A 24,395-nucleotide genomic window follows, 5' to 3' on the forward strand; every position below is an offset into this window, starting at 1 on the left:
ACACGCTGTGAAGAGCGTGAAGTATTGGCCACATACATGAATGGGGAGGTTCGCCACCACGGGACAAGGACTCGTATCTCCACGCAATCTTCATCTTGTCATCAGAACCGTTGGAATTCCTGGCCTTGCTGGTACGAGGAAGTTGGGACAAGCCCGGTAACTCAGATCGCCAGGCATCTCCAACACCAAAAACGTGAACGTGATGCCCCTGCACGAGGCCTTCGGCGGCGTAGTATTTCAACACAACCCCAGAAAAGTCCGTGGTTCCGGATTCTTCCAGAAGAATAGCGTTTCCCAAGGGGAGGCCTGCATGCCCAGATAAGCACTGGTCCAGTGACGCAGTCCCAGTTGAGATTGTCAGGCGGCCATCCAGAGGAGAGGGTCGTGTTCCTGGAGCATGTCCCTTCCCGAGCTTGGAAGCAAACTCCTCGGGAGCTCCGGCGGCTGGAACTCCCAAAATGATGTTTTTCTTTCTGAATGACATATTTCTGTGAGACAGTCGGTGCCAGAGTAGACTTTTGGCAAGATGATGCTCGTTGATATTGTGAACACAAGTGGGTACTCATGCTTCAATCGGGGCGTTAAAAGCGATACCTGTATAAATGGGTGTTCAAGAAACACAGGTGCTGGCTGTCACGCTGTACCCAATGCAGACCAGGCCAGGCGCGTTCTCGCCCCACTGTAAAAACCAAAGTCGACAATCGCCAATCTGACAGCTTCAAAGGCAGGTAAGGTCTTGGTCATATATCGAATCATCCCCCGCATGCACCAAACAACGGAGAGTCTGTCGAGGAACACGATTGCACCCAATAAATATCGCCGCAAAGAGCAATTGAAGAAAACGCCATAATGACGACTACCGGCGGCGATGTGACACTCTTCGAGGAGAGCTTCACTATTACGAATTTCGATCAGTCCAAGTATGACCGTGTTGCTCGCATTTCAGCGACCTCTGCAGACAACCAGACCGTCATGACCCTCGATATCAACATTGAGCTGTTCCCCTGTGCGGTATCTGACAACTTGCACGTCGTACTGGCAACCTCCTTGGCGCACGATGGAAGCAAGGACGAGGAGAAGGGCTGGCGGGATGTGGCCAAGGGATCTGGTGGTGGCGCAGAAGCGACGCTGGCGGACATGTTCGATTACGTGTGCCATGGGAAGATTTACAAGTTTGAAGACGCCGATGATGGCCAGATCATGTAAGTTGCTGCTCCGGAAGTGGCCAGAGAAGGGCAACAGTGTGGCGCTGCTCGTTTCGTCGACTAACCTAACCTCTTATATAGCAAGGCGTACGTCTCGTTTGGAGGCATGCTCATGTCTCTGGAGGGTCCATACAAGAAGCTTACGCCACTGCGCGTCGACTACACATATCTCCTGATCAAGAAATAAGCAGCTGAACAAGACCATGATGAACAACGTTAAATAACACTCGACATGCCTGCTGTGCGTACGCCGCCGATGCCATCACAAAATGGACGAGGAGCTCCGATATTGTCGGACACCATAGTATCTGAGGCCAGACAGCTTGTTACGCAAAGCGAAGGCTACGATCGCCCTTTTACGAAAGGACTTATTAGAATTGGCCTGCAGTCTAGTTTGGGAACGACTCGAACTTGTGGGGGCCGGGAAAGGGGAGCTCGCGGTGCAGCCTGAGCTTTATCTCGTTGAAGTCGGGCTCATTATCCCGCGTAAGGATGCCATGCCGGATCAGGAAGTCAATGACTACCAAGGCACAGTTCGGCTTGAACTTCCCGTGTGCCAACTGATGCTGTACCTCCTCAATACCGCAGAGCTCGAACCCAGCAACCTCACCGTCCTTGGGTCGCGGAACGACGTTTGATTGTAACTCAAGGTCGTATATCCATTGGACTTCGGGGTAGATTAGGCCAGCTTGACCAGCTTCCTCGTGCGTGATGTAGGTGTAAGTGACCCCACCAGCTGCCAATGTTTGTCCTCGTACGACGTCCTCGGCAAGGTCCGCCTCTTCGTTCGCCTCCCTGATGATGCATTCAAACGGATCCTCTCCCGTCATGAGACCGCCAGCTGCGGTGTTGTCCAACATGCCGGGAAAAGTAGACTTCGTGGGCGATCGTCTGGCTATCCACATCTTGATACCATGGCTTGCCTCTGCACACCGTACGAAGGCATTCAGATGAACGCCGTACCGCGTAACACCAAAAAGGCCGGTGGCGGACCGCTCCATGTTGTAGAGTAGCTCTCCATCGTTTGCGTAAATGGGCCATAGCTCGTCCCGCCATCCGCGAAGCACTGGGAAGGCATCTTGGCTTCGCCAGTGATTCATCAGCGCTGCGACAACAGCGCTGCGCTCGGGTTCGGTAGTCCCCTGGAAGGCGTATACAGTGCGACGGGCATGGTCGACATCAATGTCTCCTCTGACGTCTGAGGGTGTCTCCTCTAGCCGCGCCAAGACATCTGGTGGCACGTAACCTAGGGGGATATCTTGACGAACGTCCTTCCATCTCAGGGTGTACAGAGGTTGTTGCAGTCGTCCTTGGATTTCATCAATCGACCCATACGGAAATCTGCACTACGTTTAGGCATGACACCTAATAATACAACCACACAATTCCTACTTACGAGTCAATGTTGTTTGTAAGATCGATATTGCTCAAATTAGACATGGTAGTGTATGGAGGGACGAAAAGACAGCGGCGGAATTGACGGGATGCACTTCGTGATATAATCCGTGCCGCTGGGGAGGACATTGAGGTGCGTGAGCGAGGCCAGAGACTCAGCTTTTACAGGTTCTCCAGAATTGGCTCACACAGGGCTAACTGATTGCTCGGCAACTTGTAGCAACGTCCCAAGACGGTACCTGTTGCGCCCGAAGACGGCCACTCCATCAGACGTGGTGGGGCTAATGCGATAACTCATACCTCTATATGCCTTACATACTGGCCTACCTTAGGCAGTACATGTCCCGCCAACGCCGCTTTTGACCTGTCTCGTACCCGTGAAAATCATTCTAGTTTGAAGAGTTGCCTCCAGGAAAACGCAGTTGAATCAAAAGTGGCTATCTCGAAAATTCAGAGGTATATCCCCTATAACCGTTCCACGAATATCTTGGATGAGTCTCATCCCGGGAGATGTTGTAACTCCAGCATTTGATCGCGGTCTGATCCTTTAAAACCAGTTACACTGAGGGGTACCACCATCATGTCCTCGCCACTTTTTGGCGTGATTCCAACTGGTCAACCACTGATCACAGAGCCAACATCAACACCATCGCAAACGTCATTTCTATACACCATATCTGCCGCCAGATCCTTCACTCATGTTGTCGTCTTCATTCTTCCCGGCATAATTCTCCCTCAAAACACTGCCGCGGCAATATACTTTGCCACAGCGTCTGCCGTGGCTGCCGCTGCCACAGCTGGTCAGACACCGGATTTCCAGTTTCTGGGTGGTATAGGACCCGGAAAAGAAAGTGCAGTATTCAAGATCAATGCGGCACCTTCCGATGTTCAAGGGAACCTCAACGGCGAACAGTCGGGGACCAGCGTCATGATTGGAGTCTCCATAGAAGACGCCACATCTGTAGCGATTCGTATTCAGGAGAAGAAGCCAAATACAACCCCGACTGGTCGTGGAGGCCAGCCGAGTACTGCAGTCTTAGCCCAGAGGATTATACAAAACGCCTTTAACTTCCTGTCGGGGTTCAGTGGGACGGCTGGCCCGGGAGGTGTTGAGGTGGTGCCTTTAAAGGCTTTTGAGGGCTGGTGGAAGAAGTTTGAAAGTCGGGTTAGGTCTGATCCCAGTTTTCTCGAGCGGCAGCAGCAAGAATGACGCACTTTGTAATACGACATCTTTGTCGGGAATATCATAGGATGGGGAGATGAAGTCTGGCTGGGCTCAAGTCTGCTGGGCTCAAGTCTGCTGGACTCATAAATCGGATATCTTTACTCGCAGGGCGTATGGATTTCAGTCAGGAAGAGCCAGGTGTGACAATATTGTATGTAGTTCATGGACTACCCTTACTGCAAGCTCAGTTTCAAACGCCGCCTAAGCCCTGGCCCGGAAAAAGAAATCAGCCTATTATATGAAATCGCTAGCCTAAACAGTCGTTCCAAGTCCATCAGCTTCTCACCGAGGGTTTGTGAGCGGACTCTTCAACCTGGTAGGGCTGCCCGTTCGACTGCGTCGCCCAGCGTTGACCGCACTGGGAACCAATCTTTCTCTACTCTCTGTGCGCACCGCAACCCCGCCACGATCCACTGACAAAGCCCCTTGGCCGTCTCCATAGCGCTCCAGATTGAGTTTCGGTTTTGGTAGGCCAGCCACGCAGCCAGAACGAGATGCCTCGCTGCTGTCAGATGCACTGTAATCATCGGATTCAACATCAGCAAGCTCAAACTGGTCCGCGTCTCCCTCTTCCAGAACCCGTTCGTACTGAGCTGGACCCCTGCCAAAGATTTTGTTCGCGAAGGACAATCCACGTGCAGGTTTGCGGGGACTGCCTGGTCGGGAGTTGCGGCGGAAAGCTGCTCCAACCCACCCGCACCAGCGTGACCGACGATCTCTCTTCCGCAACAGAAACGTGAACAAAGCCACCAAGACAACCACCAAAAGTAAAGTTGAGCCTGTTGTTGACGTAGCCTTGCCTATGGGGCCTCCATTGTTGTTTTGCCGACCGTTGCCCTCCCGAATGGGGGCGTATTGTGACCCAGCCGGTTCAAAATCCTTGGCTTCTGGTACGTTACTACCGAACCCGACGGGTAAGTCCTCCGTATCGTCCGGAGGCGGAATTTGTCCAGCAGCGTACAGGATCATCTTGCCAAGCGTCCAGCTGACCTCAATCCCATCAATCTTATTGACAGGACGGAAGGGGTCTAAAAACCCTCGATCCTTGGCATCATCGATGACCCCATCTGAAACATTGAGGCCGGGCAACGGCTCGTGCTCAAGTCCGGGGCGCGGAATACCAATGCCTTCATACAAGACATTGATGAGCCATGACGCCTTGAAACATGCCTCTTGAGCGTTCCTTGCCTTCTCTTCTAAAGTTTTCTTTCGCGCCTCCAAATCGGATGCGATATCAACCCAATCACGACTGCAGAATTCCACTACGTTTTGCTGGTAAGTTGCGAGGTCGTACGCCTTATGTTTCCCTCCGAAGACACCGTGGGTAGTGTGCCAGTATTCAGAAACACCGACGAAGTGATTAATACTGAAATCGATAGATGGGACGTGTTGACCGTTCAGAAGACATGGGTCGTCCAGACAAGGCGCATCCTTGCCAAGAAGGGGTTCTGTATTGGCGAGACACTCCTGAAAGAGACCTGTGCCCACTAAAGTGAGCTCCTTCTTCGCTTGCTTGTCGGTCAGAGGGTCGCCGTCAGGTGTAGTTCGTAAGCCTTTCGGCATGCACGGATCTGGGACCTCAAGATTGCTCGATTTGTCGTACGATTCCTGAAGCCGATCGACGTATCTTTCGCGGGCCTGGTTGGCTCCATATCCAAGCCAGGTCGCTGTGAAGACTTTGTGTTCTGACACAGTACCATCCATGGTTCGTAGGCGAACAAGTTTGAGATCGTTGGAGTGCTTTTTCGCTTCGGTGGAATTTGGTGCAAATGCAATTTGCGCGCTGGCTCCGCCCATATCTAGGAATCCATACGTGTGGTGTCCCTGACCATGTTGATGATTCTGGGGCTCATCAAAGCCGCCAAGTAAGTAATTGGTGGCTAGCCAACCGTATAAACCCTCAGTTTCTCCAGATATCACCTGAATATTGGTATTGCAATCAGGTAGGGAGAAGTCTGTGTTATCTCGAAGGTAGGTGCACATGCTCTGCAGCAGTTCTTGCTGTTTGGTCTTCGGTAGCAGCCTCATGCCGGCGGTGGCCATGAGATAGATCGGAGTTTCGGCGACTTTGGAAGCAGGAACTTCAGCTAATGCGAGCTCGACTAGTGCCTTTAGATGTTCGGGTCCGATATCCTCGGGCTTGTCCGCGAAAGAGGAGACGCCTGGATGAATCTTCTCACTTGTTTCCAATTTGATCTTGGGCAGGCGGCGGAGTTCTTCTTTCGTGGCATCCTGGACAGCTTCCGCGTGTTCTTTCCACTTGTAGACGTATAAGCGAGTACCGGAGGACCCGGCATCGAATATGATACCGTAGTTCGCTGTAGCCACGAGGGAATGGTCAGCAGTTTGTTCTAGTTGCTGCAAAATGAGCTCTTACATTTCTTGCCCATTGCGAGGACCCCGGATGATTCTGTCTGCGATAACAACCAGACTGTTGTTGGCGTAGGCGAACTGGCGCCGGGGGCGAACTGCGTGGAATCAAGGCCGATAAAAACGAGGCCGCGCAGACCTGGAACGAGCGAGAGGAGGCGATGCGATACGAGGGAGTGACGGAGTTATGCGATGCGCGATTGTACGGCGCAGAAGCGAGCGGCAATCATCCCTTCTGGATGGAGATCTTCGTTCCAAATCGTTGTAGTAACCGTCCCAGGTAAAGAAGCGAATGGCAATGGCAGTCGAGCCAAAGAGACCGACTTTGACAGATTGCGCGATAGACAATCTTGACGCACGGAATTGGGTTGGAACCCAAACGGGAAAGCTCGTATCGTAGCACCGAAACCTTTACAGATGAAGACTTCAATACCATGTACCGGAGACAGCCTAGTGAAGGGGCCAGGGTGCGAGGGGTGCGCCATCACTCGCGTCACAACACGTCGATGGCCTATCTCTTAGGTACTAAAACACGATGAATCCCTTATCGGCGAAAGCACCCTGGATAGTGGGACCCACGCCGTGGCCGTGGCGTGACAGGGATGTACCTTCGTGCTAGACTTTTCTGATCCGAGCAAAAGGCAACCACGTCGACCCAGATATTCCTCTGAAGGCCAACCTACCATCGCCTGAACCCAGGCTTGTCGCCTCTCTCTTGAATTCTCGGAACGGCCGTGATCATCAGAATCCTCTCTGGAATTAGTCGTAGCTCGCATCTCCTTCGGTCGCTCGCCATGGTTCGGATCAAGGAAAGATATCTCCTCGTCAACATTCTTTACCCGCTGGACACCACTAGAAGAACAGACAGCAATGTTCCGGCCTTTGTCAGACGTCATCGGCCGACACCAGGCGACCTCTTGCCACGGGATCTCGTCAAAGGCATACGGCAACAAGTATCAGCGTTATTCGGAGACTATGGCTCCGGCGCATTTGAGGGTAACAACCTCGTTGGTGAGCTTCTTTCGATATTTGCGTCCAATTCAATCATTCGGGTCTGATTGTCTGGTAGTCAAATATTTCTCCAAGGCAACTTCCACCTTCATCTTGAAGGTCAAGAGAGCCCATTATCGCTTGGTCTGGGCGGCACTCACAACCATCAATTCACTTCCTCTGAGCTCTGGCAATGAGAAGTCATGTGTATTCAGTGTCGTGCGTGTCAGTGGAACAATACGCAAGGTTGAGGAAGCAGCTGTACATCAAGCCAGACAGCTAGTGCTAGCCGTCCGAGCAGAAGAAGCGTCCGATACACGACTTCCCACCATGCTTGAGCAGCCGACCACACTTGAGCGGCCAACCACAGCTCGCTCCTTACGTGATCGCAAAGGGGAAATCCCTATCATGCTTCCAAGCACATCCTGCAATGACGACAGCGATGAATTGGAACTCGCAGAGCGTCTTAATTCAAGCTGAAGACAGCTTAGGGGTATCATTCATGTTGAAGTTTTGCGCACTACCTTCACCCCGCTGTTGGCTGGTACATTCATATCCCCAAAATCGGGATCATGTACGCTCGACCCTCGGAAGCCCTGAGAGTTGTGAAGAGACGATGAATCTTCGCCCGGACGCTGGTCTGCCCCCTGACGCTGGTCTGCCCCCTCTCTCAACACCTCTTCCTCTTGCTCGAGCCTGTCGTACTCGACTTTTTGATCGACCCATCGTTCTTGAATGTCGAGAGCACCTAGCATAGACGACTCGTTCCTCATAGCTACTTGCCAGACAGTGTCGTTGGCCCCTTCAGCTGTACCAAAGACATACCCCCCAGCTCGATCGATCACCCTCAGGAGATGCATCATGCTCTTCTTATTCTCAACCGCCAGGACCTCAAAACGGACCAACCCGTAACTTTCTATCATATTAGCCACAGCCTCATTGAGCCGCCCAAACTTATCATTTCGCATGACGGGCGACTCTTCCTCAAGATAGGGCATAAGATAGGATACATCTTGTACGTCGGTGTAAAAGTCAAGGTTAAAAGGCAAAGGGTCATAGGAAGCGACTTTGTCGATTTTGCTCAGAACGTTGATGTGAGGCAAGTCCATCTGGAGCATGGCTCGCAATGACAGAAGGAGATTCGAGATATAGAGCGATGGTTGAGTCAAGCAGAAGGAGTCGGAGAGGTGGACGACGACAAGCTGTACAAAGTGCCCATCTATTAGCGCTGTAGTCGATACGGCGTATGATCAGGAAAGTTCATGGCTTACCCGATAACCAAGCTTTTGTAGTCTCAAGAAGATATTGCGAAGAGAACTGTGGTGCGTGTATAATTCAACTTGTCCTGGACAATCAAAAATGACATAGTCATCTCCAAGTTCTTTTAGACCTTCTTCGAGCCAGTCAATGTTATGTTCAAGTTCTTCTAGTGCGTACAATATTCCGCCATTAGGCCCGAGCCTGTCTCTCGCCATAATGTCCTCAAGCTTCGCTATACTGCGAATGTCGATGGCTTTGGGATAGTTGGCGTTCTCATTGGCAGGGTCCAGGTTGACCACGGAACAGGCACGTCCAATGGCGCTCAGAAACTGGTGCACTGTACCACTGTGAGCAAGCTGCGCGAGGACGAGAGACACACTCGGGGACTAAAGCGTACTTCCATCGCAGTATGTGCTCTTCCCTGCTCCAGGACTGCCCAGTACTAGTTGCGCAAACGGCATTGTTGGTACTCTTTTGCTTCTGTATGCGATGAAAATGATATATATCGTTTACGCGTTGTTTCGGTGGCGTATTTGGGGAATCGTGGAACGATGGAGCAGGTAGCGTCTCTGGTCAGTGATGAAATTAGGCGGCACCACTATCACAAGACTTATCAGAGCAGTGATCTTGGTGGGGGTGGCAGAAAGAATCATGACAGACATGTGCTTACGACAGTGCACGCGCCATCACATTTTGGGTAAGAGTGCCTGACCGCCTGGCCCAAGCTCCTCCTAATAAAAGCCCCTCGTAGCTAAGTCTTCTCCTGTTTTCAACTCAGAATTCTTTGCCCATTCTACATCCAGTTCCTTCCCACAGCGCCAGCCAGCTTCAAATGTGCTAGCTGTATGCCCACAATGTGACGTGGATCTTCTATGCGCACCATGCCGCTGCTATACCGACAAAAATTACTGCTCGTTAGTGACCACGACAATTGAAATGCCTGGTCCAACGACTGCCGGGCCATCGGGCTTGGCTAGTATCATCAAGGCCTCAACAGCCCCTCTGCCTTCGGCCTTGACCCGTGCTCAAGAAGTCGTGGCCACCCATGGGTCGTCGAGCTGGCTCGGTTTCTTTGCTTGGCTCATCATAGCCATACTACAGCTTGTCTCCTCAGTCTTGTATTGGACCATCCGCCTGGCCACCATCACAGTCCCTACTCTTCTGTTCCAACTCTTCTCCACGAGTTGGACAGTCACAATGAATGCAACCACTCTGTAAGTTCTCGCGCTTCGTTCGAGACGTCGCCTACGAGCAACCGCTTACAATGGTACAGCATGGTCATCACCGTCGCCCTTGTCTCCGCCGTTAGCTGGGTAGTTCGCTATCGCATACTCAACATGTACTCGCGTTTACCCCCAGAGCCTCAACGCAAGGAACCGGAAATTGATCTGTTCCCTGACACTCATGACGAGGGCGTCAAGTCAGGACTTTCGAGCTACCTAGACGAATTCCTGAGCGCTATCAAGATATTCGGTTATCTCGAGCGTCCTGTTTTCCACGAGTTGACTCGAAGTATGCAGACCCGAAAACTCATCGCTGGTGAAACCTTTAACCTCGAAGAGGAGAAAGGTTTCTGCATTGTGGTCGATGGGATGGTGGAAATCTTTGTCAAGTCTGGGAGGTCCTTTGGCTCCCCAGAAGCGAGCGCTAATTCCGAAGGCGACCCGTTGGATGGAGAAGACGATGCTTTGCCCCATGGTGAGCAATACCAGCTGCTTACGGAGGTCAAGAACGGGGCACCCATGTCGTCTTTATTCTCCATCATGTCCCTCTTTACCGAGGACATTAAACTCACGTCAACAGAGGCTGAAACGCCCGTAAGAAGCACTGCTTCCAGCGCCAATTACCGATTTTCTGGGGTCGCCCGAACTTCCGTCTCGCGGCATGTCTCCCAAGATGCCGCCGCGTCAATGCCTGGCACGCCGCGATTCGTTGACGTTGCTGAAAACAACAACGACCGTGTACATGAAGACTTGTCGCGCCCGTCATATGCAATCCCTAGCTCGAACCAGGCTGCAATTCCTCCGATTTCGCTCGACGGGTCAGAGCCCAAGCGGATAGCAGTCCGTCCTACACTTCCAGGTAGAGCAGCTTCGACATCGGCCCATCCAGATATCATCGCCAGGGCCACAGTCGACACGACGATCGCCATAATTCCTGCCAGCGCTTTTCGACGACTTACCAAGGTTTATCCAAAAGCCACTTCGCACATAGTTCATGTCATTCTATCCCGCTTCCAGCGGGTGACACTTGCCACGGCATACAGATACCTTGGGTTGACGTCAGAGGTATTGTTGACAGAGAAAAGCATGAATAGATATACAACGTGGCAACTTCCTAACATGCTTCGGGGCGATGCATTGCTACGCCTCAAGGAAAAATTTGGCCGCGAGCGTCAACGCGCTGGCGAAGATTCGGAAACCAAAGGCATCGCGCTACACAATGCGAATGCCCATCGACGTCGAAAGTCAAGCGTCATGCTGCGCAAAGATGCCGTGTTGCATTCAATGTCCAAGCAAACTTCCTACGTCGCCACGACTATCGCCCCTCCAGGAGAGAGGCTGGCTACCCAGACGCCTAGTCCCGGAGACCTATTGGCCACTACGAACATGTCTCGAGAAGTTCCTGGTCACAATTTCACAGACTCACCTGTTGAGCATGTTGCAGAAGCCATGCGTCTGGATCAAACCAGCCCCTTGGCACAGCGAACATTTAACCCTTTCGCTAGTGTCAACACTTCGCGCGTGCCACTCGACCCGCGAGACGTCGCCGATGAGGACAACCTCTTCCGGACCTCGATTCTTGAATGCATGTTTCGAGCGATCGGCCTAGGCGTCGGCGGAACTGTTTCGCGGGAGCCTGAATCCATGGAGGGATCACCTAGGCTATTTTCGTATGATCAGCGACGCCAGAAAGCCATGTTTGGAAATCACAATGCTTTTGGCATCATGGACCCCTTCGACGGCTCGGTTGATGGCGATACGGAGTCATTGACATCTGGTGGCCTTGCACTGAATACTCCGCCCAGCGCCCAATCACTGGCCAATGATTTGCGTGATGACGCCGAGATTGTTTTCTTTCCCCAAGGCTCAGTTCTCGTTGAGCAAGGCGAACGCAACCCCGGACTTTACTACGTTATCGACGGCTTCCTCGATATTTGCACCACCAGCGAGGAGTCTTCCGCAAGCATCCTTCAGCCTGGGGTACGAGCATCAACAGCGGGCTTGACTTCTGGCGCAACTCCTGCGCCTGATCACAACATCCATGGCAGGGACAATGCTCAAGACAAGCGCAAGAAGTCCGTGCGTCGCAGTGTATCCTTGATTAAACCGGGGGGCCTTGCTGGTTACATTGGCGCATTATCTTCGTACCGTTCATTCATCGATGTCGTTGCGAAGACTGATGTCTATGTCGGTTTCTTACCCCGTGCATCCCTTGAAAGGATTGTAGATCGGTACCCTATCATCCTTTTGACGATGGCCAAGAGGCTGACAAGTCTTTTGCCGCGCCTTCTCCTTCACATCGACTTTGCTCTGGATTGGGACCAGGTCAGCGCTGGCCAGGTCATATTCCACAACGGCGACGAGAGCGAGGCGATCTACATTGTCTTGAATGGACGTCTTCGTCTCGTCGAGGACCGCGAAGGCGGTGGCATGACTGCACGAGCCGAGTTTGGCCAGGGCGACAGTGTAGGTGAGTTGGAAGTACTCACCGAGTCGGCCCGCACCGGAACTTTACATGCCATCCGAGACACAGAGCTTGTAAGATTTCCGCGAACGCTTTTCAACAGTCTAGCTCAAGAGCATCCGAACATCACTATCAAGATATCAAAAATCATTGCTGCCCGTATGCGCAGTTTGGTAGATGATCCAGCCCAGCTAATGGCAAATGAAGCTGGGCTCTCTGCGTTAGGCAAAGGCTCGTCGGCGCTCAACTTGCGGACAGTAGCTGTGCTTCCTGTGACCGCAGGCGTACCAGTCGTTGAGTTTGGCCATCGTTTGCTGAATGCTCTGGTACAAGTCGGCCCAGTCAACGGCGCGATTTCGTTGAACCAGTCCGCGATTCTCAACCACCTTGGCAAGCACGCTTTCAATAAAATGGGCAAGCTGAAGCTATCCCAATACCTCGCGGATCTGGAGGAAAAGTACGGCTTAGTGGTCTACGTCGCAGGTATGTCGCTTTTTACTCAACCGCTCTTCCAGTCACGCCTCTTTTTATGATGAGCAAATCCTGTTTCCAGAGGCCAAGCCGCTGATGGCCAAACATAACTCTAATTTTTTCCTGAACTCGAGAACCCTTTCAACAAGCACATGCGCTCTATGTTGAAGGCAACTTGCTAACCACGCTGTGCTATTGACCAGACACAAACGTCAATTCGCCCTGGACGCAGACTTGTATCGCACAAGCCGATTCTATATTGCTGGTGGGCTTGGGCGAGGGCTCCCCTGAGATTGGTGAGTACGAGCGCTTCATGCTGGGCATGAAGTCAACCGCGCGCAAGATCCTGGTTCTGCTCCACGCTGAGCGGTATTCGTCACCTGGTCTGACCAGGTCCTGGCTTCGAAATCGAATGTGGATTAATGGCGGTCACTATCACCTGCAAATGGCTTTCAGAACCAACATGATGCCATCCCACCCCCCTTCCAAGAGATCAAACACGACACTGAAGGAGCGTGTCCAGATCTTGCAGGCTGAGATCCAGAAATACACCTCAAGAAAGGTTCGACACACGCCCTACTACTCGCCTGATGCACCATTCAAGGGCGATTTTCATCGTCTGGCCCGACGGTTATGTGGCAAGTCGGTGGGTCTCGTGCTCGGAGGTGGTGGCGCTCGAGGCATCACTCAGATCGGCATCATTCAGGCTATGGAGGAAGCTGGCATTCCCATTGATGTTGTGGGTGGAACATCAATGGGATCGTTTGTTGGTGCCCTCTACGCAAGGCACGCAGACATAGTGCCCATTTTCGGCTTGGCGAAGAAATTCTCAGGCCGGATGGCTAGTATGTGGCGCTTCGCACTCGACTTGACTTACCCGACATCCTCATACACCACCGGGCACGAATTCAACCGCGGCATTTTCAAGACCTTTGGCAAGGCCCAGATAGAAGACTTCTGGCTCGAGTTCTACTGCAATACCACCAACATCAGCAAGAGCCGGGCGGAGTACCATACAAGTGGGTACGCCTGGCGGTACATTCGAGCGTCCATGTCTCTGGCGGGTTTACTTCCTCCCCTATCAGACGAAGGAAGCATGTTGTTGGATGGTGGATATATCGACAACCTGACGGTTTCTCACATGAAGAGGCTGGGCGTTGATACGATCTTTGCCGTCGATGTCGGCTCGTTGGATGACGATACCCCCCAGAGCTATGGCGACTCTCTTTCAGGAGTTTGGGCGTTTTTCAACAGGTGGAATCCCTTCTCAACAACGCCCAACCCGCCAACTTTGGCAGAGATTCAGGCACGATTAGCATACGTGTCCAGTGTAGACGCCCTGGAGCGTGCCAAAGCTATGCCTGGATGCTTATACATGCGACCTCCCATCGACGATTATGGTACGCTCGACTTTGGGAAGTTTGACGAAATTTATCAGGTGGGCTACAAATATGGACAAGAGTTCTTACAGAAGATGAAGGACGATGGTGTCTTGCCGCTGGTCGAAGAGACGGAAGCCAAGAAAGCATTGCGCAGGACAATGGCACCTCGCCGCGCCAGTATTTAGAATGCCTCGTATTGCCGCTCGGCAGATGCCTCGTATGTTGGCCATCCATGCAAACGTGTCGTGATCGAATCAATGGCGGGCTCGACCAACCTTTCAAGGTCATGCGTCGTTCTGTCCATACAGGTCCCCACGATCCCGCGCATAATCTGCGGGACACTAGGTTCAGGGGTTTGTCTACTGTGTCACGAGATGCACCCTGGTGTTTTCTTGTGTGAGGGGTCGGGCCACCACTGCTATAAACACTGTCCAATCCCGAAGGCGCTGCGTTGCTTTTTCGCGCCGGCATTGGGCACGTAAGGGCTGTCGAGGAGAAACAATCGGGCGATCTCTGTGACGTCACCGGCATAGAATGACGAAAGCTTCAATTGCTGACCCAATGCGGCAATGTTGGATGTGTGTATCCACATGCCGAGGATCACCGCAGCTGCGGACTGCGCATTGAAAGCCTTCGGAGGTGGAGTCCTCAGACATACCGCTCAAACGAGCCTTTCTCAGTTACGTAGGTGGCCGGGGCATCGTCGGGCGAGAAGAGGTATGCGGTGAGTGTCTCTGGATCGTTGGGCAGGCATCTCCATTCGACGCAGCACGTCGATGATCGCTTTCAGTGGTCGATGCAAGCGGGCTCTGCTGAAATGCTTTTAAGGCCCTAGGCTTCCTCTCCTTGGGCATGTTCCAACCATGGTACACATGAAAGCAACCGATCCAGCGGTCGACCGATCAACACTATACAAACTGTGCCTTAGGCTCAGCTGCCAGGACTTCTAATCACGTTTGACGTGTACCGACCGACCCCATCCCTCTACTTCATCGTTGTACCGGAGCAGGGGCTTTTCCTGATCCCCGATGTCCATCGCCCAGCCTCTGGAAACGCGCAAACACACGAGCTACGAAGCTACACAGTACAGCACCCGACATGTCGCGTTCGGCGAGATCTCACACAACGCGTGGCCGTTCAGGGAGCGTGGAGGCGAGTGCTGAATCAGGAAGAGAAAGGCATCCCGCGGACTTCAAATTCAACTGGACCCCTGTCATCCTGGTTGGACTCATCAGCACGACCATGTGGGGGCCATTCAACCGGACGCTAGACAAGTGCAACAAGCGTCACGAAGAAGAAGACCGCATTGAAGAACAAAGGAGGCAGGAGCAGGAAGAGCGCATGAGGAGGGTGGAGAGGAGACGTGCAAGAGCCCAGAGCATGTATGACTTTGAGGAGTCACAATCCGACCCATACCAGCGGCCCGAGCGTAGGCAAGGCGGCAGAATGGCAGGGGAAGAAGATGGAAACCGGCGGCGCCGGGGTCGGAGTGCAGTTGGAGGCAGACTTCAAAGTGCCGTCAGAGCTGGCGCAGTTGAGCAACCCCAGCCTCGATGGGCGGCTGACGAAAGGTACGGTCGCGTCTATGAATATGAGGTTATTGAGGCACCAGAAGTAGATCGCCGGAGAACGCGGTCAAGGAGGCGGGACAGATCATGGTGACATATTCGGTGGCTGCTGGAGGGTTTCTGACTATCTTGACGCATTCGACACGGGCTGACCGGCTTCTGATCCGATCAAACAAGACATGTGCTGTGCAGGCTGTCTGGATTAGGTACATCTTTGTTGACTACCTAGAAAGTCAAGGTGCCGGACGTAGCATTGAACAATGCCCATTAAAAGCAAGGATAATGTGCGCAGTATTCCAGAGTCTTGCAGCACTGTGGAGTGAGTGCCACATGACCACGAACCAGCTGACATTCTTTAAGGGTGGGATAAACGCGTCCTGCTGTAGAGACGTTTTGCCCCACGTCCCCAGAACGCGGTACCCCTGTTCCATTGGGGACCCTGCATGGCACTGTCGCGTTGTTGTCCCCTAGGTACCTAGGTAGGTAGAGACAGTGTGGATTCCAGTACCGTGTTTAGCCCCCATCCCAGCATTCATCACCTTGTCTCCCCCCCTTCAACCACATCGCCTTGGAGGTCCTCCAAAGATCGCTCTAGGTCATCGTCGTCGGAACGCGACAATACCCGCGTCCATGCCGCTCGCTATATCCACAACCCAAGGAGAACTTCAACCCACTGATCACATGCGACTCTCAAGGCCGACTGACCATGTCTTTTTCCTCGGAGCGAAGAGCATCTAGCTCGAGACGCCAGTCGAGCACCAACCTCAGCCCCCGAGACCACGATGTCGAACTGTCGCAATCATTGAACAAACTGTCCTTGTCAGCCTCGCCTGCAGTCAGCAGAGCGCCGCGAAGCCCCAGCGCCCTGTCTCCTTACAGATCATCTGCCAACCGGTCCTCGACCTCACCTGCGCCTGGAAGCACATCAGGCCGTAGCCCCTCTCTGAGCCGAGCCTCTCCGTCACGATCTTCCACACCCACCCTCCTGCGCAAAGCGTCGACCAGTTCGCTGCGCTCGGCGAACGGACGTACTCCGAGTCAACCACCTTCTCGTCGCTCAAGCTTAGCCCACGTCTCCTCGCCATCCCAGACGTCTGCCGTCACCGAGGAACCCCCCAAGACACCGATGACTGCCAGCTCAGTCGCAAGCGAATACTTCCAAAACGAGTTGAACCTGTGCCATGCTCTCTCCACAACTCAGCAAACACACGCCGCTGTCATTCTCTCTGACGCGTGCTACGGACATCGTTACTCCCGCCCCAAGACATCACGCGCCGCCCTCAGCACTATTGTGGAGCGCCCCGAAAGAATCAAGGCTGGCGCCCTCGGGGTAGCCATGGCATACGTGCGCCTCGGAGGTCGTCATTGCGATGGCGACTATCCAGCTCACCCGAAGCTCGACCCGACCTCGATACCTACCGTACCTTTCAAGATTCATAAGACGACGCGCAAGCTTCCACTTCTCTCACCCGCCGTGACGAACGTGCATGGTTCCAAGTGGATGGAGGAACTGAGAACCATGTGCCGGCTTGCCGAATCCAAACTCGCCATGGGCGGCAAGGAGCTGGCGAGGCCTGAGAGCGGCCGGACTGCGACACGGGCGCCGCTGCCAAGCTCCACGAAGGCGACCTCTACCTTTGCGCCGACTCCCTGGATGCCCTGGAGGGCGCTCTCGGGGCTGTCTGCGAAGCAGTCGACCTGGTCTTTTCTGATGGCCCGCGCCGTGCTTTCGTTGCGGTCAGGCCACCGGGTCACCATTGTTCCGCATCCTACCCGTCCGGCTTTTGCTGGGTGAACAACGTGCATGTTGGCGTCATGCACGCGGCGCTGACCCACGGGCTGACACATGCTGCCATTATCGACTTTGACTTACATCACGGCGACGGTTCCCAGTCGATAGCGTGGCAACACAATACTCGTGGTGTTTCTGCCGCCAAGAACGCGCAGGCGTGGAAGAAGACCTCCATCGGCTACTTCAGTCTTCACGACATAAACTCCTATCCTTGCGAAATGGGTGACGAGGAAAAGGTCAAGAACGCCAGTCTGTGCATTGAAAATGCCCATGGCCAAAATATGTGGAACGTACATCTTCACTCGTGGGGCTCGGAGGCCGAGTTCTGGAAGCTCTACGAGACAAAATACACCGTCATACTCGAGAAGACACGCTCTTATCTGCAACAGCAGGCTGCGCGCTTGCGCGCCAATGGCCAGACGCCCAAGGCTGCCATCTTCTTTTCTGCCGGCTTTGACGCCAGCGAGTGGGAAACCAAGGGTATGCAGCGTCATAATGTGAACGTGCCCACCGAATTCTATGCACGCATCACACAAGATGTGATCAGAATAGCCGCGGAGGAGGGACTGGGTGTCGATGGCAGAGTCGTCAGCGTTCTCGAAGGCGGCTACAGCGACAGAGCGCTGTTCTCAGGCATTTTCAGTCACGTCTGTGGCCTTGCCGGTGACCAGTCGAACCCCGGACCACCAAGGGGTCGAGGGGGCCTGGCGTATGAAATCAGCCACAGGATTGGCATTATAGAAGAAGGGGAACCTGCAGTTCAGTCACCCGAGCCGGCTGGACCGTACGAGCCACTACCCGAGTCGCAAAACCTGTCATCGCTGCATGCATACGACCCGTCATGGTGGTCGAGTGCAGAGCTTGATAACCTCGAGGTTGCCATGGGGGCCCCTCCTCTTGAACCCAAGATGCCGCGTTATGCGACGCCACCAACCTACTCATCCCCCACACAGGCGTCGACAGCTCGAGTCGTCAACCCTGCCAAAATGCGTCGAAGCCTGTCAGGCCTTTCGGCAACAAATGGGCCCATCTCCCGACCTCCAACGCCTCCAGCTCCCGAGGTGCCGTGGACTGTTGCTGCGCATGAACTCAGCAAGCTGCTCATACCCTCTGACCGACAAACCGACAGCTGCACGGCCGAAGATCTCAATGCCGAGGCGACCCGGGCGCGCCGGGACCGGCAGTCCCTCCTCCAGCCAACGGTACCGGCACCAGCGACTACCGCAAACGCTAGTAGCCGACCGTCGTCCCGCATGTCGTTGCGTGAGCGCAAGCCCGCCAAAGCACCAGCATACACCGAAAGCGGCAATGGCGCGAACGATGACAAGCACTCAAAAAGTCGCAGGAAAACCGTTGCTGGAGCCGCTGTTCTTGCTACGGACAAGGTAAGTCCTTCGCTCTTGGATGAACTGGATCAAGGTGGCACTGTCGCTGACGCGTGGACAGCCATCTTCTGGGGTGTCCCCCATTCCTGCTGCTACGCCCGACTCTCAGAGAACTGGCCGTCGGGTGAGCGCGGCCTCGACGATGACCACTATACCTCCTGCCCCTGAACCACGCACACAGAGCAGCACTGGGGGTTCTCAAGGCGAATCTTCTAGCACCAGACCAGACATGCTAAAGGGTGCCAGGGCACCCGGCGACAACACTTCACTCGCTGTAAAGAAGACGAGAACGCCAATTGCCACCAGAGGAGGGCCAAGCCGCGGACCGCGGGGAGGAAAAAAGACTACGAACCCCAAAACCGAGCCAAATGCTGAGCTTGTCGGGCCTGTCGGGTCTACTCAGGTATCATTGCCTAACCATGGCCGGCAGGTCTCAGCTCATCCGCCAAGTGATGATCTGGACAAGATTACAACGGGCATGAAGAAGATCAAGATCAATCTCATTACAAAGTCTCAGAAGGAGGAAAGAGCGCGGTCATCACAGGCAGCGGCAGCGGCAGCGGCAGCGACAGCAGCAGCACCCGTCACCCGAACGGAGCCCGGCCCAGCAGGGAACCAGTCTGCTCCCCGATCTGCGTCCGAATTTCTACCTCAGCCAGACGTCGCTCAACCGCCAGTGGTTGATGAGACGACTTCGGCTCTGGCCGTTGAAGAAAGTGCCGAGACCCAGCCGGCATTGACGGTGAAGCCTGAGATAGGCGCTCATGAGGGCCCAGTGAGCGCGCAGTTACCGCTTTCTTCAGATGTGCCTGAGCACAAGGTCTTGCCGACTCATTCCTTTGCAAGGCCGGCATCTTCTCAGAAGGCACAGCAAGACGGCGCGGACCAGAGCCCTGCACTGGAGCTGACTTCCAATACAAGCCCAGAGATGTTTGTAGCTTACCAGGCAGAGGGCCCTGCACCGATGTCTGTACCGCAGCAGGGCTCGCTGAGATGGCTTCCACCCAACACCTCAACACCTGCCACGGCGAGGCGAACAGATCTTCCCGTTTTTACCTCGACATCCGCCATTCCGTTTGCTGTAGCACAGAAACCCTCGCAATCAACGGCTCACGAAGAAGACCTCAAAGAGACAGGAGCGAAACGAGAGCACCCACGTGAGGGCTAGCATCGCCATCTCAAGGCGAGACGCAATGCGCTGGAGCTGGTCAGGAAACCACCTCTCTCCTAATGTCGCTTACAGAAATGGCGTCGCAAGGATTGTTGTTCTTTTCGTTCGTGTTTATGCTTCTTATCTTCGCAAGTTCCCAGCTGGTGGTGTTGAGTCTGCGTAGTGGGTCTGAGCTTTTAATCGGATGTTGCTTAGAAGCTATCCATTGATACCCTTTTCACGCCTCTGTCTGCTATTTATTTCTGCATGCAAGCCATCGAGCGAGGGGCTAGTGTGCGCTTGCATTTCATGCAATTCATTTGGTGTAGCCTGGCGCAGTCACGCAGACATGGCAGAGCGCCACTGGTCAGCCGTCGATGAGGCAGGGGACTCTTTTGCCTTTGATTGTTTGCAGTGGCTTCGTATGGATATCATGGCATGGAACATGATCAGGCACGTTGCGAGGGTGACTGGCTGAGATTTGTCTGTGGGGATTGTCTGAATAAAAAAGTGGGATAGCGACTGGGTGAGCGGGGGCAGTACCTACACCTAAGGTACCGTACCGACTTTATCTAGGTAGGCTACCTACTTACCTAGACAGCCTTGTCTTCACATGAGCCTGCGCGCGATATCGCTGTCATGACCACCAGCTCCGACGTTGCTTACTACCACGCACCTCGTTCACGCCTCCATCATCGTCATCGTCAGCAAGCAGTGTGACCAGGCGTTGGAACCGTGCAAGATTTCTCCCGCCTGCCAACATGGCGTTTACCATGCACTCGCACTCGGGGCAATTCTGTCCCGGCCATGCCAAGGACCAGCTCGAAGACATTATTCGTCATGCCATCAGCATGGGATACAAGACGATGGGCCTCACTGAGCACATGCCCCGACTGCAAGTCTCGGACCTGTATCCAGAAGAGCTCACTGGCGATCCCGATGAGGCCGTCGCTGTGCTCACGCCCCGCCACGAAGCCTACCTCATCGAGGCCCAGCGCCTGCAGGCCAAGTATGCCCCTCAGATCCACGTCCTGATCGGCTTCGAAGGCGAATGGTACCGCCCCGCCTACGGGCCCTACATCACGACCCTCGCCGCCCACCCAGCTGTCGACTACTTCATCGGCAGTATCCACCACGTCAACGCCATACCCATTGACTACGATGCCGCCACGTACGCCCAGGCACGAGAGTCGTCGGGGGGCACCGAGGAGCGCATGTACGAGCGATACTACGACCAGCAGCACGAGATGCTGACCGCCCTGCGGCCGCGGGTCGTCGGCCACTTTGACCTGATTCGCCTCTTGAGTGAGGATCCCGGACGAGACGTCAGCGCGTGGGCCGGCGTCTGGCAGCGTATCGTGCGAAATCTCGAGCTTGTCAGGAGTTTTGACGGCTTGTTGGAATGCAACAGTGCCGCCCTGAGGAAAGGTCTGGCCGAACCGTATCCGAACCGTCTCATCTCCGAGGTATGTTGAACTGGTCCTGTATTCGTCTCGCAGTTTTTTTTCCCTTCACCTTTCTCCTCCCTTTTTTGGAGCAAACACTAACCCCCTCAGAAATGGTTGTCCATGGGAGGACGCTTTACCTTTTCCGATGACAGCCACGGCATTGACCAGGTAGCGACCAACTACTTGCGCAATATCGATTATCTAGAGAGTCTCGGTGTATCGACCGTATACACTTTGGAGAGGCTGACCTCGGCGGCATCATCCACTGCATGCACCAAGGCTACGCTCGCTGAGAAGCCGGTATCGTTGTCGACCTTTCGGGAGACGCTGGCTCTCTGATAGCCGTAATGCGATGTATCGCGCCTTGATATACGGTATTGCTGTTTGCTAATCTCGATCTCATCTTGTATGTAGTCAAATGGTGGGCGGACTGACTGGATCATCTTGCCCGTGTCAGTCCTGCCAGGTGCATTTTCGAGGGCCGAATGCAGAGCCGGCATCTAGAGAGACGGACCGGCCAAGCCCGGCTGCGGAGCCCCGCTTTATGTGAACCGATCATATGTCCCACTGTACAGGACCCGTGACCATGACATGAACCCCTCTCAGCCTGCTCCAACTGTCATTCTTCTCTCATCGTCAACTCAAGAACGTTCAAGACATTGTATAAGAAAGATTGGCTCGCCATATCGCACATGATGAAAGTCACAGCCGTAAGACTCTTTTCCCAACGTAACATGTTCTCCTCCATCTCACCGCCGGCGTTCCCTAGCTCTACGTGTATCCCATCAAGGGCCTCCGCGCCATTCCCTTGACCACGGCAACCTTTACCCGGCAGGGCATTTCGCACGACCGCACCTTTATGCTCCTCCAGGTCCTCGAGTCGGGGTCGCTCAAGCGAATGCAACTGTCCGACTTTCCGGCCTGCGCGCTGTTCGAGCAGGAACTCGTCGACGACACGATCCGCGTGCGCTACCACGTCCCCGAGGTGCCGCTGGCGCCCGACCATCCGCTGCAGCACCAGCCGCTGAGCGTGCCGCTGACGCCTGAGGACCTCGCCTCGCTCGACGAGGTCGACGTCGACCTGCACAACAGCCCCGTGCGCGCCCGCAGGGTGGGCGACGCGCAGGACGCGTGGTTCTCCGCCTGCTTCGGCTTCCCGACGACCCTCGTGTACATTGGCGACGGCCGCCGCGCCGTCGTCGGCCCCAACTTTCTACCGCCCGGGTCTGGATCCGGCGCGCCGACAAAGCCCAGCACGGGCTGGCTGTCGTCCGTCTCGTCGTACGTCACGAGCTTCACGCAGCCCACGGCGCCAGCGGATGAGGAGGAGCAGAACGACGTCTGGCTGACGTTCACCGACTGCGCACCCTTTCTCGTCACCTCCGAGGCCTCGCTCGCCGCCGTCAGCGCGCGTCTGCCGCCCGTCGCCCCGGCCGAGATGATCAAGTTCCGGCCCAACGTCGTCGTCGACGCCGACGGCGCGGGCGCGTGGGACGAGGACTTTTGGGCCGAGCTCGGCCTGCCGGGCGACCGCCGCCTGCAGCTGACGGCCAACTGCGTGCGCTGCACGTCGCTCAACGTCGACTACGCCACGGGGCGGACGGCGCAGGGCGAGGCGGGCACGGTGCTCAAGAAGCTCATGAAGGACAGGCGCGTCGACAAGGGCAGCAGGTGGTCCCCCGTCTTTGGGCGCTACGCCTTCCTCGCGGGCCGCGACCCTCTGGTCGTCCGCGTCGGTGACGAGGTCGGCGTCGTCAGGCGCAACGAGGAGCGCTCCGTGTACGACTGGCCCATGCACAGCAAGCCTCCAGTGAAAAGGCCGGCGTGAGGGACGACGACGAAGCCAATTGGAATCCGTGTTGCCTTCGTCCACGCGTAACGTTGCGTTTGCGTGGCAGTGTCGTGCAAGCGAGCTGCGACACGACCCCTTTCTGACACCACTGCCACGCCGCTTTTCCAAAAATCGCCTTCTCTCGCTTCGGCCCGTCATCGATGGGTGCCAGACGAGACCCGATAGCCAGGCGAAAGGGGGCGGCGGCGGCAGCGGCAGAAGCATTTCAGCATGGCACGGCGTGGCATGCCGAGCGCCACGTTCACATGTCTTGTCAAGCGAATGGCCACGTAGAACTAGGTAGTATGACATTACGTCAGAAGCCGCACGTCACACGCGTTACACGTCACACGCGTTACACGTCACACGTCGCCTGCGTGTCGGCATGGGAAGGAGAGGCTGAATACAGGGCGACCGGTGATACGACATTGTAACTGATGCAGGTACAGAGACGTTTGTGCAGCCAAACTGGCAACCCAGATGTCCCACGCAAACCAATATGGCTCCACTCATCTTTACTCTAAGGATATCTCCTTGTCAGGATGTCACTACTTCGCATCAGGCAGCAAGTCTACACAGTGAGATGGACCAGCCAGGATGTCGGCGGGAAGTTAGGCACAAGGAAGACCACCCTTTGTACGATATAAGCCAACTATACCGGCTGTCCGAATCAAACACAAACAACAAGTAGCGCAAAGAATGTTCAACACCGAGAGGCGAGTTCTGTATTGTCATAATACAGATAGTCTAAGACGGGGAAAGGGGTATGCAACCCAACTAAGGAGAAGGAAAGGGGGGGTATCGGACCAGAAACTCCAAGACGCAACGTCAGATAGGGCAAATAGAATCTTGGGGGACAAGAGCAGAGGGGAGAAAAACAAGGCACACAAGAGCATGCCTAGCCGTGACAGGTAACAAGGTTGTTGTGTTGTTGATGCCAGGCTCAGTCCAGGCAGTCGGGCAGCGAGATCCGATGAGAAAAGACGCCAGTCGGATTCGAATGGAAATGGCACCAGGGGCCTGGTTGGGGACGCTAACGAAGCTCGAAGGCCCCCTTGAACCCCTGGAGCTGGGGGAGGCGATCGTTCCAATGCTTCCCGTCACCGTGTCTTCGAACGCCATGGTGGGGGGTGGTGGGTGGGTGGCGCGGACTCTGACAGGCTAGACAAACGACAGGAGATGGCAAGACGTAGCCATCAAGATACAATAACGGACCAAAGGGCAAAAGGGGCAAGG

At 54.7% G+C, this 24,395-nt stretch overlaps 11 protein-coding genes across 11 annotated transcripts; 8 read left to right on the forward strand and 3 right to left on the reverse strand.

Annotated features, from left to right (window-relative positions):
* The first annotated feature begins 726 nt into the window (after positions 1 to 726).
* On the forward strand, positions 727 to 2,267 carry VDAG_10430 (DNA-directed RNA polymerases I). The gene is made up of 2 exons (XM_009659692.1): positions 727 to 1,202; positions 1,287 to 2,267. Exons 1-2 carry the CDS (start codon positions 850 to 852, stop codon positions 1,390 to 1,392), a joined length of 459 nt encoding a protein of 152 aa, XP_009657987.1. The 5' UTR covers positions 727 to 849; the 3' UTR covers positions 1,393 to 2,267.
* On the reverse strand, positions 1,393 to 2,712 carry VDAG_10431 (thiamine pyrophosphokinase). The gene is made up of 2 exons (XM_009659693.1): positions 2,602 to 2,712; positions 1,393 to 2,546 (listed from the first exon to the last, which is right to left on the reverse strand). Exons 1-2 carry the CDS (start codon positions 2,643 to 2,645, stop codon positions 1,595 to 1,597), a joined length of 996 nt encoding a protein of 331 aa, XP_009657988.1. The 5' UTR covers positions 2,646 to 2,712; the 3' UTR covers positions 1,393 to 1,594.
* Positions 2,713 to 2,996: 284 nt separating this feature from the next.
* On the forward strand, positions 2,997 to 4,079 carry VDAG_10432 (DUF775 domain-containing protein). The gene has a single exon (XM_009659694.1). It carries the CDS (start codon positions 3,181 to 3,183, stop codon positions 3,808 to 3,810), a length of 630 nt encoding a protein of 209 aa, XP_009657989.1. The 5' UTR covers positions 2,997 to 3,180; the 3' UTR covers positions 3,811 to 4,079.
* Positions 4,080 to 4,107: 28 nt separating this feature from the next.
* On the reverse strand, positions 4,108 to 6,215 carry VDAG_10433 (golgi apyrase; the record flags this gene model as incomplete). The annotated part of the gene is made up of 2 exons (XM_009659695.1): positions 4,108 to 6,143; positions 6,203 to 6,215. 2 exons carry the CDS (start codon positions 6,213 to 6,215, stop codon positions 4,108 to 4,110), a joined length of 2,049 nt encoding a protein of 682 aa, XP_009657990.1.
* A 627-nt stretch (positions 6,216 to 6,842) lies between these two features.
* VDAG_10434 (uncharacterized protein) lies at positions 6,843 to 8,384 on the forward strand. Its single transcript, XM_009659696.1, has 2 exons — positions 6,843 to 7,206; positions 7,265 to 8,384. Exons 1-2 carry the CDS (start codon positions 6,990 to 6,992, stop codon positions 7,663 to 7,665), a joined length of 618 nt encoding a protein of 205 aa, XP_009657991.1. The 5' UTR covers positions 6,843 to 6,989; the 3' UTR covers positions 7,666 to 8,384.
* VDAG_10435 (ATP-binding domain 1 family member B) lies at positions 7,554 to 9,023 on the reverse strand. The gene is made up of 3 exons (XM_009659697.1): positions 8,843 to 9,023; positions 8,457 to 8,782; positions 7,554 to 8,387 (listed from the first exon to the last, which is right to left on the reverse strand). The coding sequence occupies exons 1-3, from the start codon at positions 8,904 to 8,906 to the stop codon at positions 7,686 to 7,688; spliced, it is 1,092 nt and encodes a 363-aa protein (XP_009657992.1). The 5' UTR covers positions 8,907 to 9,023; the 3' UTR covers positions 7,554 to 7,685.
* A 358-nt stretch (positions 9,024 to 9,381) lies between these two features.
* VDAG_10436 (Lysophospholipase NTE1) lies at positions 9,382 to 14,204 on the forward strand (the record flags this gene model as incomplete). Its single annotated transcript, XM_009659698.1, has 4 exons — positions 9,382 to 9,659; positions 9,719 to 12,138; positions 12,202 to 12,615; positions 12,807 to 14,204. 4 exons carry the CDS (start codon positions 9,382 to 9,384, stop codon positions 14,168 to 14,170), a joined length of 4,476 nt encoding a protein of 1,491 aa, XP_009657993.1. The 3' UTR covers positions 14,171 to 14,204.
* Positions 14,205 to 15,083: 879 nt separating this feature from the next.
* On the forward strand, positions 15,084 to 15,647 carry VDAG_10437 (uncharacterized protein; the record flags this gene model as incomplete). The annotated part of the gene is made up of 1 exon (XM_009659699.1): positions 15,084 to 15,647. The coding sequence occupies one exon, from the start codon at positions 15,084 to 15,086 to the stop codon at positions 15,645 to 15,647; it is 564 nt and encodes a 187-aa protein (XP_009657994.1).
* A 612-nt stretch (positions 15,648 to 16,259) lies between these two features.
* VDAG_10438 (histone deacetylase HOS3) lies at positions 16,260 to 19,898 on the forward strand (the record flags this gene model as incomplete). The annotated part of the gene is made up of 3 exons (XM_009659700.1): positions 16,260 to 17,303; positions 17,447 to 18,730; positions 18,792 to 19,898. The coding sequence occupies 3 exons, from the start codon at positions 16,260 to 16,262 to the stop codon at positions 19,896 to 19,898; spliced, it is 3,435 nt and encodes a 1,144-aa protein (XP_009657995.1).
* A 743-nt stretch (positions 19,899 to 20,641) lies between these two features.
* On the forward strand, positions 20,642 to 21,667 carry VDAG_10439 (histidinol-phosphatase; the record flags this gene model as incomplete). Its single annotated transcript, XM_009659701.1, has 2 exons — positions 20,642 to 21,346; positions 21,437 to 21,667. 2 exons carry the CDS (start codon positions 20,642 to 20,644, stop codon positions 21,665 to 21,667), a joined length of 936 nt encoding a protein of 311 aa, XP_009657996.1.
* A 520-nt stretch (positions 21,668 to 22,187) lies between these two features.
* Positions 22,188 to 23,156, forward strand: VDAG_10440 (MOSC domain-containing protein; the record flags this gene model as incomplete). The annotated part of the gene is made up of 1 exon (XM_009659702.1): positions 22,188 to 23,156. One exon carries the CDS (start codon positions 22,188 to 22,190, stop codon positions 23,154 to 23,156), a length of 969 nt encoding a protein of 322 aa, XP_009657997.1.
* Positions 23,157 to 24,395: the final 1,239 nt, after the last annotated feature.

Source organism: Verticillium dahliae, genomic scaffold (assembly GCF_000150675.1).
Source record: "Verticillium dahliae VdLs.17 supercont1.39 genomic scaffold, whole genome shotgun sequence".
In the NCBI taxonomy this organism is placed as follows: Eukaryota; Fungi; Ascomycota; class Sordariomycetes; order Glomerellales; family Plectosphaerellaceae; genus Verticillium; species Verticillium dahliae.

Excerpts from the sequence above, each read along its gene's own strand:
- VDAG_10430 (XM_009659692.1), top strand. The coding sequence starts at position 850 with ATGACGACTACCGGCGGCGATGTGACACTCTTCGAGGAGAGCTTCACT. Across the intron at positions 1,203-1,286 it reads GCCGATGATGGCCAGATCAT|CAAGGCGTACGTCTCGTTTG; the intron begins GTAAGTTGCTGC and ends CCTCTTATATAG.
- VDAG_10431 (XM_009659693.1), bottom strand. The coding sequence starts at position 2,645 with ATGTCTAATTTGAGCAATATCGATCTTACAAACAACATTGACTC. Across the intron at positions 2,547-2,601 it reads CTTACAAACAACATTGACTC|ATTTCCGTATGGGTCGATTG; the intron begins GTAAGTAGGAAT and ends AACGTAGTGCAG.
- VDAG_10432 (XM_009659694.1), top strand. The coding sequence starts at position 3,181 with ATGTCCTCGCCACTTTTTGGCGTGATTCCAACTGGTCAACCACTGATC.
- VDAG_10434 (XM_009659696.1), top strand. The coding sequence starts at position 6,990 with ATGGTTCGGATCAAGGAAAGATATCTCCTCGTCAACATTCTTTACCCG. Across the intron at positions 7,207-7,264 it reads TGAGGGTAACAACCTCGTTG|TCAAATATTTCTCCAAGGCA; the intron begins GTGAGCTTCTTT and ends ATTGTCTGGTAG.
- VDAG_10435 (XM_009659697.1), bottom strand. The coding sequence starts at position 8,906 with ATGCCGTTTGCGCAACTAGTACTGGGCAGTCCTGGAGCAGGGAAGAGC. Across the intron at positions 8,783-8,842 it reads GAGCACATACTGCGATGGAA|TGCACCAGTTTCTGAGCGCC; the intron begins GTACGCTTTAGT and ends ACAGTGGTACAG. Across the intron at positions 8,388-8,456 it reads TACAAAAGCTTGGTTATCGG|CTTGTCGTCGTCCACCTCTC; the intron begins GTAAGCCATGAA and ends CACTTTGTACAG.